Genomic DNA, 12,981 nt, shown 5'->3' with positions numbered 1-12,981 from the left:
AATCTGGAACTCTCTCCCCATATTCGTTGTTATAAAGGTGGTTATGGCCATTTGAAGGAGCGTTGCTGTCAGACTGGTAACCAGCCTGTGAATCCCTCCGCTACAGGGGAAGAGTGCGGGAATAAAGCAACAACAGCAGCCAGTCAAATTGCTGGCTCGTTAGCCAATGCTCTGAGGTTGACCATTAGGTATTGACCATTGAAGTAACTGGGATGACAACAAACAACAGTCTGCATTTTATATAGCGCCTTTAATGTAGTAATTCATCCCAAGGTGCTTCATAGGAGCATTACCTGACAAAAATTTTACAATGAACCACTTGAGGTATTAGTACAGGTGACCAAAAGCTTGGTTCAAGAGGTAGGCTTTAAAGAGCGTCTTAAAGGAGGGGAAAGAAGTGGAGAGGTTCATGGGGGAATTCCAGAGCTTCGGGTCTAGATGGCTGAAGGCACGGCCGCCAATGGTGGGCGAAGGAAGTAGGGGGATTCACAAGAGGCCAGATAATAATAATAATAATCAACTTTATTGTCATTGTTAGTGCACAAGTGCAGTACAACGAAATGTAAGCTTGCGGCTCCCCGAGAGTGTACATTTTGATTAAGACATTTAACATACATTTGGCTTGTAACATAAACATAATAACAGATGTGCAGGCTTTAGAGTTTATTTGTGGAGTTCAGTAGGATGACAGCCCTGGGAAAGAAGCTGTTCCTAAATCTGGTCGTGCGGGTGCGAATGCATCTGTAGCGTCTCCCAGATGGAAGAGCGCAGAGTTATCGGTGGGTGGTAGGGCTGGAGGAGGTTACAGAGATGGGGAGTGGGGGGCGAAGCCATGGAGAGATTTGAACACGTGGATGAGGATTTTAAATTTGAGGCATTAGTGAACCAGGAATCGATGTAGGTCCGCGAGCACAGGAGTGATGGGTGAACGGGATTTGGTGCGAGTTCGGACACGGGCAGCAGGTGAACCAGCTGCTTAATGTCTGTTGACTGCACAATATCAGGAACTCGCCTCAAGGAGTCAACTTCGAGGACCCCTGCACCGTGGAGTCGCTGATCGGCGAGTTGCGCTGACGGCGTTTACTGTGTAGGGTTTTCATATTGTTGCAGCATGAGATTTTTGGTTTAGAGTGAGGCGTGTTGTTGGGAGTGGTTAAGGAAGGTTTACTCTGCCTCCAACCTCTGCTGTACCCCATCTGTAAGCTCTTTATACTAAGACTCCATACTAACAACTGCCAAGTGTCCAGAGTTTGTACCTGGTCACTGGGGAACGTTTCTACTGCAGCACAAGTCACTACAATGCGGTCTCATTTTTATTTTTAACCAGGAGACGGGGCCCCTTTAAGCTGTGTACTGTTGTAGTTGGGAGTTTTAATGCAACAAAAATGGGTGCCTAACCTCTCTGCTTTCTTCCCAGTTATTGTCTGCGGAGCACTGAGCAAGCTGAAGACTTCGATCACTCCCCAGTTTGACCGGACTTCTGGTATGTTGTGTTTCCGAGATCCCTCACTCTCCGACTGATGGTCTCTGATGTAATAAAACTCACTACGTACTTGGTTTGAGTATAAAGCAAGGCTTTAATCAACTTGTTTCAGAACATGGAGGTCTAGTTGTCCTTCACTAGTTCCTGTCTTACAAAATGTCCCTGGAAAGCTGGGGCCCACGCCCGAGTATTTATACTCCTTGGACGGCGCCACCAGCTGGCCGTCCAGTGTTATTTCATAGGTAGTTTCTCAATGATGAGATTTATGACAGTCTCCTTATTTAAGGGGGGATATACTTGCATTGGAGGCAGTTCAGAGAAGGTTCACTAGGCTGGTTTTCTTATGAAGAAAGGTTGAGCAGGTTGGGCCTATACCCATTGGAGTTTAGAAAAATGAGAGGCAATCTTATTGAAACATATAAGATTCTGAAGGGGCTCGACAAGGTAGATGCAGAGAGGATGTTTCCCCTCGTGGGGGAATCTAGAACGAGGGGGCATCGTTTCAGAATAAGGGGTCGCCTATTTAAAACGGGGATGAGGAGGAATTTCTTCTCGGAGGGTCGTGAATCTGTGGAATTCTTTTCCCCAGAGAGCTGTGGAGGCGGAGTCAGTGAATATTTTCAAGGCGGAGATAGACAGATATTTGAGCTACAGGGGAGTCGAGGGTTATGGGGAGCGGGCGGGAAAGTGGAGTTGAGGCCAAGATCAGATCAGCCATGATCTCATTGAATGGCGGAGCAGGCTCGAGGGGCCGAATGGCCTCCCCCTGCTCCTATTTCTTATGGCAGAGTCTGCCAGCCTGTGATATTCGGGTTCCAAAGGATATCGGCATTGCCTGACCCGCATGAAGTGTGTGAGGTATTGGAGCATATGGACTCTTGGAAATTAGAAAATGGCTATTGGGGCCCAAACAAGCCCATCCACTTTCCCATGGTTGACCCCTGCCTTTTCACCTGGCATAGGGGATCATTTCACAAAAAAAGCCAGCAGCTTTCATCCTTCAATAATCCACCTCTCTTCATTTTCTGATGCAGCTTTGCATTCAAACAAAAACATAAGAACATATGATTTAGGAGCAGGAGTAGGCCACATGGCCCCTCGAGCCTGCTCCACCATTCAATAAGATCATGGCTGATCTTCGACCTCAACTCCACTTTCCCGCCCGATCTCCATATTCCTTGGATTCCCCTAGAGATCAAAAATCTATCGATCTCAGCCTTGAATGATTGTGAATTCCAAAGATTCACAACCCTCTGAGTGAAGAAATTCCTCCTCATCTCAGTCTTAAATGGCCGACCCCTTATCCTGAGACTGTGCCCCCTAGTTCTAGACTCTCCAGCCAGGGGGAAACAGCCTCTCAGCATCTACCCTGTCAATCCCCCTCAGAATCTTATGTTTCAATGAGATCACCTCTCATTCTTCTAAACTCCAGAGAGTATCGGCCCAATCTACTCAATCTCTCTTCATAGGACAGCCCTCTCATCCCAGGGATCAATCTCATGAACCTTTGTTGCATCATCTCTCAAGCAAGTATGTCTTTCCTCAGGTAAGGAGACCAAAACTGTGCACAGTACTCCAGGTGTGGTCTCGCCAAAGCCTTGTACAATTGTAGCAAGACTTCCTTACTCGTGTGCTCCAACTCCCTTGCAATAGAGGCCAGTTTGCCATTTGCCTTCCTAACTGCTTGCTGTCCCCGCAGTTGTATAGACACACTTGGGTCCTTCATCTGGGAGGGTGGGATGCTCCAGCCTGTGGGCTTGTCCATGATTGCTGCTAATTCCATGGCGTTCTACGATCATCTTAAAGGGTGTGCTCTACTCTGCTCAGATGGGTAGTATTGGGTTAGTTTCCCCCTTTCCTGAGATGGAAGTACCTGTTGTTCAGAGAAGTTCCTACGCTGGTCTCCCAGCCGTGACCATCATGACCAAGGCTGATGGTCTGGATTAGTTCAGAGATTGAACCCGAGGCCCTTGACCTGCGATGCTGGTACAACATTATCAACTTGCATTTGTAAAGAGCCTTTAACATAGTAAAACATCCCAAGGCATTTCACAAATCAAATCTGACGGTGAGCCGCACAAGGAGACATTGGGACAAGTGGCCAAAAGCTTTTTAAAGAGGTAGGCTTTATGGGGTGTCTTAAAGTAGGAGAGAGAGAGGTGGAGAGGTATAGAGGGCTTAGGCCGCAGAAGCCACGGCCACCAATGGTGGAGCGATGAAAATTATAGTTGCGCAAGAGGCCGGAATTGGAGGAGCGCAGCGATCACAGAGGGTTGTAGGGCTGGAGGAGGTTACAGCGATAGGGAGGGGCGAGGCCATGGAGGGATTTGAAAACAAGGGTGAGAATTTTAAAATCTAAGAAGTCACACAACACCAGGTTATAGTCCAACAGTTTTATTTGAAATCACAAGCTTTCGGAGCGCTGCTCCTTCGTCAGGTGAAGTGGAGAGATGCATAAAGACACAGCTTATATAGTCAGAGAATAATGCCAGATGATTACAGGTAATCTTTCTAACTGCCATTTATCACACCTCGGCAGAGAGATAATCACAGCAATCAAAGGTGTGAATGGTGTCCAAACAGGTCAGTCAGGAAAACATTACATCAAAGAACAATGAGGTGGGGTCACAAGGGGTCAAATGTTGCAGATGCTGGGGTCTGTATGAAAGACAAAAAACAGACAAAAAAACATTTTTTTTGCTGGAAATCACAGCAGGTCCGGCCGCATCTGTGTAGAGAGAACAAGCCAACGACGACTCGAGTCTGGATGACCCTACGTCAGGTGGGGTTACATGTAGCGTGACATGAACCCAAGATCCCAGTTGAGGCCGTCCTCATGAGTGCGGAGCTTGGCTATCAGTTTCTGCTCTACGATTTTGCGTTGTCGTGTGTCTCGAAGGCCGCCTTGGAGAATGCTTACCCGAAGATCGGAGGCTGAATGTCCTTGACTGCTGAAGTGTTCCCCGAATGGGAGGGAACACTCCTGCCTGGCGATTGTTGCGCGGTGTCCGTTCATCCGTTGTCGCAGTGTCTGCATGGTCTCGCCGATGTACCATGCTCCGGGGCATCCTTTCCTGCAACGTATGAGGTAGACAACATTGGCCGAGTCACATGAGTATGTACCATGTACCTGGTGGGTGGTGTCCTCACGTGTGATGATGGTATCTGTGTTGATGATCTGGCATGTCTTGCAGAGGTTGCCGTGGCAGGGTTGTGTGGTGTCGTGGTCGCTGTTCTCCTGAAAGCTGGGTAATTTGCTGCGAACGATGGTCTGTTTGAGGTTAGGCGGCTGTTTGAAGGTGAGTAGTGGAGGCATGGGGATGGCCTTAGCGAGGTGTTCGTCATCATCGATGACATGTTGAAGGCTGCGAAGAGCATGGCGTAGTTTCTCCGCTCCGGGGAAGTACTGGACGACGAAGGGTACTCTGTTGGTTGTGTCCCGTGTTTGTCTTCTGAGGAGGTCTATGCGATTTTTTGCTGTGGCCCGTCGGAACTGTCGATCAACGAGTCGAGCGTCATATCCCGTTCTTACGAGGGCGTCTTTCAGCGTCTCTTAGGTGTCCGTCGCGTTCCTCCTCGTCTGAGCAGATCCTGTGTATTCGCAGGGCTTGTCCATAGGGGATGGCTTCTTTAACGTGGTTAGGGTGGAAGCTGGAGAAGTGGAGCATCCTGAGGTTGTCCATGGGCTTGCGGTAGAGTGAAGTGCTGAGGTGTCCGTCTTTGATGGAGATTCGTGTGTCCAAGAATGAAACCGATTCTGAAGAGTAGTCCATGGTGAGTTTGATGGTGGGATGGAACTTGTTGATGTTATCGTGTAGTCTTTTCAGTGATTCTTCGCCGTGGGTCCATAGGAAGAAAATGTCGTCGATGTATCTGGTGTATAGCGTTGGTTGGTTAAAATCGATCTTAAGATTAAGATATTGGGGGCGATTCGTCATCAGGCACTCCCAGCAAGTGTACCTTGGAAAATCGTAGATGCACAGCTCATTATTTCATAGAATCATACAGCACAGGAGGAGGCCATTCGGCCCATCGTGCCTGTGCCGGCTCTCTGAAAGAACTATCCAATTGGTCCCACTCCCCCTGCTCTTTCCCCCATAGCCTTGCAAATTCTCCTTTTGCAAGTATTTATCCAATTCCCTTTCGGAAGTTATTATTGAATCTGCTTCCACCGCCCTTTCAGGCAGCGCGTTCCAGATCACAACAACTCGCTACGTAAAAATATTTCTCCTCCTCTTCCCCTCCGGTTCTTTTTGCTAATTATTTTAAATCTGTGTCCTGCCATAGAATCATAGAAATTCGGGGCCCAGAAGGAGGCCATTCGGCCCGTCGTGTCTGTGTCCTCTGGTAACCGACCCTACGGGTCCGTGGCTGCAGCCTCCTGCTGCTGAATTTCCACTCTCGCCCGCCGGCCAGGCTGCAAAACAGGCCGGGTGTCAGGCGGGAGTCAGCGAAGAGATATTTAAATGAGGCCGTGCCGTTAAAATCGACAGGGCTGCCACGTCCTCGGGCTTGTTATCCACTACAGTGTTCCCCCGTGCACTCCCCGCCCTCCCGTTAATACCGCAACACACGTTTCCAAAGCAGGTCAACGTGAAGCACTTTGAGACAGTTTGATGCGATCAGGCACTGTGTCGATGCAAGTATTATCTAATATCTTTTATCATTGACTCAGAATATAACCGTCTTAACGTGTTGAAAGAAAGACTTGCGTGTATATATAGCGCCTTTCACAACCTCCGGATGCGCTTTACAGACAATTAAGTATTTTTTGAAGTGTAGTCACTGTTGGAAAAGCGACAGCTAAATCGCGCACAGCAAGCTCCCACAAACAGAATTTGTGATAATGACCAGATAATCTGTTTTAGTGATGTTGGTTGAGGGATAAATATTGGCCAAGGACACCGGGGGAGAACTCCCCCTGCTCTTCTTCGAAATAGTGGCCGTGGGATCTTTTGCATCCACCCGAGAGGGCAGACGGTCTAAACATGTTGGGGAGGGTATCTCCGTAATATAAACTCTGCTCTGTTGAGATTTTACGCTGTTTGTTCTCTTCCTTTCCTTTCAGTTGCTCCTCTTCAGCAAACAGCAAGTCCTGAGGTTAACGCTCTCCTCACAGCCAAGCGAAAAGCAACAGACGACTCTTCCCATACTCCAGGGATCACCGTGAAAAAGAGGTACTTGAATGGGCAAGTGCAGTGAAATGTATGTTTCACTTTGGATTCACTTCAAAAATAAAAATTGTCATCCAAATTTGAAATTCCGGGTCTTAATAACATACTGACATAGCATGTTATTAAGCACCTGACAAATTTCAAAGTGTAATCTTTATATTTTGCAACGTATTCTTTTAATAATTTATACTGAGAACATTGACAACAACAATTTGCTCACATAAACAGCGTTATTTTCATAACTGCAGTATTTCTGCTGAGAGGCTGTTTCCCCCTGGGTGGAATAACTAGAACCAGGGGTCTCAGTCTCCAGATAAGGTGTCGGCCATTTAGGACTGAGATGAGGAGGAATTTATTCACTCAGTGGGTTGTGACTCTTTGGAATTCTCTGCCCTAAAGGGCTGTGGAGGCTGAGTATCTTCAACATAGAAACATAGAAGATAGGAGCAGGAGTAGGCCATTCGGCCCCTCGAGCCTGCTCCGCCATTCAATGCGATCATGGCTGATCATCCAAATTCAGTACCCTGTCCCTGCCTTCTCCCCATATCCCTTGATCCCTTCAGCCGTAAGAAATATATCCAACTCCTTCTTGAATATATTTAATGAATTGGCCTCAACTGCCTTCTTTGTAGAGAATTCCACAGGTTCACCACTCTCTGGGTGAAGAAATTCCTCCTCATCTCTGTCCTAAATGGCTTACCCCTTATCCTTAGACTGTGACCCCTGGTTCTGGACTCCCCTGCCATCGGGAACATCCTTCCTGCATCTAGTCTGTCTAGTCCTGTTAGAATTTTCTAAGTTTCAATGAGATCCCCTCTCATTCTTCTAAACTCTAGCGAATATAAGCCTAATCGACCCATCGCTCTTCATACGTCATTCCTGCTATCCCAGGTATCAGTCTGGTGAATCTTCGCTGTGTGCATTTTTTATTAATTCAGGGGATGTGGGCATCGCTGGCAAGGCCAGCATTAATTGCCCATCCCTAGTTGCCCGTGAGAAGGTGGTGATGAGCCACCTTCTTGAATCGCTGCAGTCCGTGTGGTGAAGGTACTCCCACAGTGCTGTTAGGGAGGGAGTTCCAGGATTTTGACCCAGCGACGATGAAGGATCAGCGATATATTTCCAAGTCAGGATGGTGTGTGACTTGGAGGTGGTGGTGGTGTTCCCATGCGCCTGCTGCCCTTGTCCTTCTAGGTGGTAGAGGTCGCGGGTTTGGGAGGTGCTGTCGAAGAAGGCTTGGCAAGTTGCTGTAGTGCATCTTGTAGATGGTACACACTGCAGCCACGGTGCGCCGGTGGTGGAGGGAGTGAATGTTTAAGGTGGATGGGATGCCAATCAAGCGGGCTGCTTTATCCTCGATGGTGTTGAGCTTCTTGAGTGTTGTTGGAGCTGCACTCATCCAGGCAAGTGGAGAGTATTCCATCACTCTCCTAACTTGCTCCTTGTAGATGGTGGAAAGGCTTTGGGGAGTCAGGAGGTGAGACACTCGCTGCAGAATACCCAGCCTCTGACCTTCTCTTGTCACAGTATTTATGTGGCTGGTCCAGTTAAGTTTCTGGTCAATGGTGACCCCCAGGATGTTGATCGTGGGAGATTCATCACACCCGCCAGGGAGCTGGGAAACATATCGAATGTGAGCAAAACAGCTGGAAAAACTTGCAATGAGGAAGCAGGTGTCGGAACAAGTTTTTCACTAATTAAATCTCTTACAACCAAAGATCAGCTCATACTTCATTAAGATGATTGTCCTCAGTACAATATATGGCTTCGACTGACTCCACACTAACATTAAATTTCTTTTTAAAGATTATTGCGAATTACAGTAAACCAGGCTCACAGACCGGCCAATGAGTAAGCAGTGATTGGGATGGTAGCGCAACGTGTGCATTGAGCTTCCTTCACTCCACCATTGGCGGCCAAGGTCCCAAGCTCTGGAATTCCCTCCCTAAACCTCTCCGCCTCTCTACCTGTCTCCACCTCTAAGAAGCACCTTAAAACCTACCTCTTTGACCTGCCGTAATATGTCCTTATGTGGCTCGGTGTCAAATTTTGTTTGATAATCGCTCCTGTGAAGCACCTTGGGACATTTAACTACATTAAAGGCACTAGCTAAATGCACGATGTTGTTGTTAAATGGTATTAATTGTCCTTTTTTGTCATTTGTGATATTGAGGGGAGTCGATGAAAAGATTCAGTACACCATGCACCAAAATTTCTGTCGTTTAATTTCCTATCTCTCACCTTTCCTAATCTCTCCTATGCGGCTCGGCATCATATTTTGTTTGGCTCCTGTGAAGAACCTTCGGACGTTTTACTGCATTAAAGGTGCTATATAAATACAAGTTGTTGGATGCTCCAGTCGGAAGTGTTTATGCTGGTGGCCATTCCAGGAATGCCAACTGGACACAGCTCCTCCACTCTCTCCATTCACGGACGTATCTCACAGAGAATCGCACAGAAATCGCACAGTGCAGATAGAGGCCATTTCGGCCCATCGAGCCTGCACCAACACATATCCCACCCTATCCCTGTAACCCCACGTATTTAATCCCCCTAACACTAAGGGTCAATTTATCATAGCCAATCAACCTAACCCGCACATCTTTGGACTTGTGGGAGGAAACCGGAGCACCCGGAGGAAACCCACGCAAACACGGGGAGAATGTGCAAACTCCACACAGACAGTCACCCGAGGCCGGATTCGAACCCGGGTCCCTGGCGCTGTGAGGCAACAGTGCTAACCACTATGCCACCGTGCTGCCCTCTATAAAGAGTGATGTAATAAAACTCACTACGCACTTGGTTTGAGTATAAAGCAAGGCTTTAATCAACTTGTTTCAAAACATGGAGGTCTAGTTGTACTTCACTAGTTCCTTGTCTTACAAAATGTCCCTGAATAGCTGGGCCCACGCCCAAGTATTTATACTCCTTGGACGGCGCCACCAGCTGGCTGTCCAGCGTTATTTCATGAGTAGTTTCTTGATGAAAGAGGAGATTTATAACAAGGAGCTCTTCTGGTCTGGTCTTCCTGGGCATTGCTGTCTCTCTCCTCCGTGTTTTAATTGTCCTTTTTTTGTTTCATCGCAGGAGGTCAGTGACGGAGCCTGAGCCTGAATCTCCTCTGGGTGGTCGCAGTCCAGGAGTGCCGGACTCGACCTCTGCAGGTCATCTTCTGTTGTTACTTATTATGTTGTTGCGTATCTGGGGCAGCGAGGGTTTCTCCATGGTCTCGCCCCGCCATTTTCCCGCCTGAAATCGGGTGTTGGCCATAGCGAACACTTGGTCCATTTCTTTGGTGGTTGATCTGTTGGAGACCCTGGAAGTAGAGAGGTCACAGGAGAGGGAAAAGTCTGAGGGGGCTGGCCATGAATATAGGTAGGAGAAGCTTAGGGAGAACAAGAGAGCAGTGAATTCAGAGGCGGGCAAGGGGAATAACTGGGTGTTGGATTAATTACTGTGCAGTAACTGGGTGTTACATCTATGAACATACCAATGAAGCAGCATTGATGGGATTTGCACATTCCACCTCGGACAGAAGGGAGGGAAAATGATGGGAGGACCGCCCTACCCTGAAAAGCCTGTCAATCCATGAGGTGAGGTGAGGTAGAGAAGGACGATCGCCTCCTGTATCGGAACACGTCCGTTCTAAAATTCAAAGGGATGAAGTGGAAGTCTCTCTTAGGATGTGTTGTGCTGTGTTTTTTTCATTACAGTTGGCGACCAGGCTGAGGACCTGTTCTCCGAGGGGGTGGAGAGTCCTGTTTTCCTGAAGCCGTCGATGGAAGGGGCCATCCCATCAGCAGGGGGCAGTAACGCACCACCTACCTCCTCCGTGACGAGGCAAGGGAGCAGGAGGGCAGCATGTAAACAGGCACGGAGGTAGGGCTGGACACTGGTCAAGTGTTACACGTTGGGTTGGTTTACCCAGGATTGAGTTAAAGAATGAACAAAATTGATCTTGAGGCCCGCGCCGGGACTCTGCAGGGAAACATTGTTGATTTAATTACTTCATCTGGCTGCGATATCATTTGTAATTCTGGTAAAGGGATAAAAAGAAAATAATGTGATGTTTGTAGAATCATAGAAATTTACGGCCCAGAAGGAGGCCACTCGGCCCATCGTGTCTGTGCCGGCTGAAAAAGAGCTCTCCAGCCTAATCCCACTTTCCAGCTCTTGGTCCATAGCCCTGGAGGTTACGGCACTTCAAGTGTATGTCCAAGTACTTTTTAAACGTGATGAGGGTTTCTGCCTCTACCACCCTTTCAGGCAGTGAGTTCCAGACCCCCACCACCCTCTGGGTGAAAGAAATTCCCCTCAACTCCCCTCTAAACCTCCTACCAATTACTTTAAATCTATGCCCCCTGGTTATTGACCTCTCTGCTAAGGGAATTAGGCCCTTCCTATCCATTCCGTCTGGACCCTTCCTAATTTTATACATGTTGGTTATCTGGACTAACTGAGATTGCTGGGATCAGCCAGCCATCAGCAACAGGAACGATGGAAAAGAATGAAAATAATTTGCATTTATACATGAACCTCAATGTCCCGAAGCCCTTGGCAACCAATGACGTGCTTTTGAAGTGGAGTCACTGTTGTATGTTTTAATGTAGGGGGATTGACAGGGTAGATGCTGAGAGGTTGTTTCCCCCCTGGCTGGAAAGTCTAGGTCCAGGGCTCACAGTCTCAGGATAAGGGGTCGGCCATTTAGGACTGAGATGAGGAAGAATTTCTTCACTCGGAGGGTGGTGGATCTTTGGAATTCTCGACCCCAGAGGGCTGTGGAGGCTGAGTCTTTGAGTATATTCAAGGCTGAGATCGATAGATTTTTGGACTTTAGAAGAATCGAGGGATATGGGGATCGGGCAGGAAAGTGGAGTTGAAGTTGAAGATCAGCCATGATCTCATTGAATGGTGGAGCAGGCTCGAGGGGCCGTGTGGCCGACTCCTCCTAATTCTTATGTTCTTAAAGGCAGGATAATGTTGATGGGACCTTGCTTGGAGCAAACAATCTCTAATTGAAATATTAACCTCTTTTTCAGATGCTGGTAGACCTTTGAGTATTTCCAGCATTTTATGTTTTAATTTGACATTAACACAGGGGATGGATTACAAGTGTAAGAGTCGGATAGCCAGGTGGAGAAGGATCGAGTACGAGAGCCCAGTCTTTAGTTGCTTACAAGCCTTTATTCACACAGACGCACATTACACACTGTGCACCCCCAAGATAAGCTCGCAGCCCTTCCCCAGCCTACTCCCCTATATATGAGAGCAGGAGATTTGCGACTCCCACTATCTGCATATAATTAACACTCAATTGCTATACACCACTTAACAACTAGGAGGGATTTTAGGTGCTAATCTGGCCACGTAAAAAGACTTTTAATCGCCTTCAAAACTCTGAGATTCTCTTAAATTGAGTAACTGGGACGAAGAGACACAGCCTCTTGTGTGGGCTGATAAGTGGCAGGTAACATTCGTGCCACAGAAGTGCCAGGCAATGACTGTCTCCAACAAGCAAGAGTCTAACCACCTCCCCTTGACATTCAACGGTTTTACCATCGCCAAATCCCCCACCATCAACATCCTTGGGGGGTCACCATTGACCAGAAACTTAACTGGACCAGCCACATAAATACTGAGCAGGTCAGAGGCTGGGTATTCTGTGGCGAGTGACTCACCTCCTGACTCCCCAAAGCCTTTCCACCATCTACAAGGCACAAGTCAGGAGTGTGATGGAATACTCTCCACTTGCCTGGATGAGTGCAGCTCCAACAACACTCGAAGCTTGACTCCATCGAGGATAAAGCAGCCCGCTTGATTGGCACCCCATCCACCACCTTAAACATTCACTCCCTCCACCGCCGGCGCACCGTGGCTGCAGTGTGGACCATCTACAAGATGCACTGCAGCAACTCGCCAAGGCTTCTTCGGCAGCACCTCCCAAACCCGCGACCTCTACCACCTAGAAGGACTTGGGCAGCAGACACATGGGAACACCACCACCTCCAAGTCACACACCATCCTGACTTAGAAATATATCACCGATCCTTCATTGTCGCTGGGTCAAAATCCTGAAACTCACTCCCTAACAGCGCTGTGGGAGTACCTTCACCACACGGACTGCAGCGGTTCAAGAAGGCGGCTCACCACCACCTTCTCAAGGGGCAACTAGGGATGGGCAATAAATGATTGCCTTGCCAGCAACGCCCACATCCCATAAACGAATAAAAGAAAAAGGTGATGTCGTGTGTCCAGTTTCTACACTGACCGCTTATAGCCAGGTACTGCGATTTTGAATGAGCGATATCAAATCACTTAACTTGC

At 48.0% G+C, this 12,981-nt stretch overlaps 1 protein-coding gene across 1 annotated transcript in view; it reads left to right on the top strand.

The window, feature by feature from the left end:
* LOC147096865 (uncharacterized) overlaps positions 1–12,981 on the top strand; it is a 55,002-nt gene that overhangs the window by 9,976 nt on the left and 32,045 nt on the right. Inside the window, exons 3-6 of the mRNA XM_085973137.1 lie at positions 1,418–1,483; positions 6,552–6,660; positions 9,745–9,821; positions 10,371–10,536. Coding sequence (XP_085829263.1) covers positions 1,418–1,483; positions 6,552–6,660; positions 9,745–9,821; positions 10,371–10,536 — 418 coding nt within the window. The remainder of the gene's footprint in view (positions 1–1,417; positions 1,484–6,551; positions 6,661–9,744; positions 9,822–10,370; positions 10,537–12,981) is intronic.

The sequence above is a fragment of the Somniosus microcephalus genome, chromosome 34 (assembly GCF_052327205.1).
Source record: "Somniosus microcephalus isolate GS21.2 chromosome 34, FLI_Smic_1.0, whole genome shotgun sequence".
Classification (NCBI taxonomy): Eukaryota; Metazoa; Chordata; class Chondrichthyes; order Squaliformes; family Somniosidae; genus Somniosus; species Somniosus microcephalus.
This window is presented reverse-complemented; position numbering and strand designations above follow the sequence as displayed.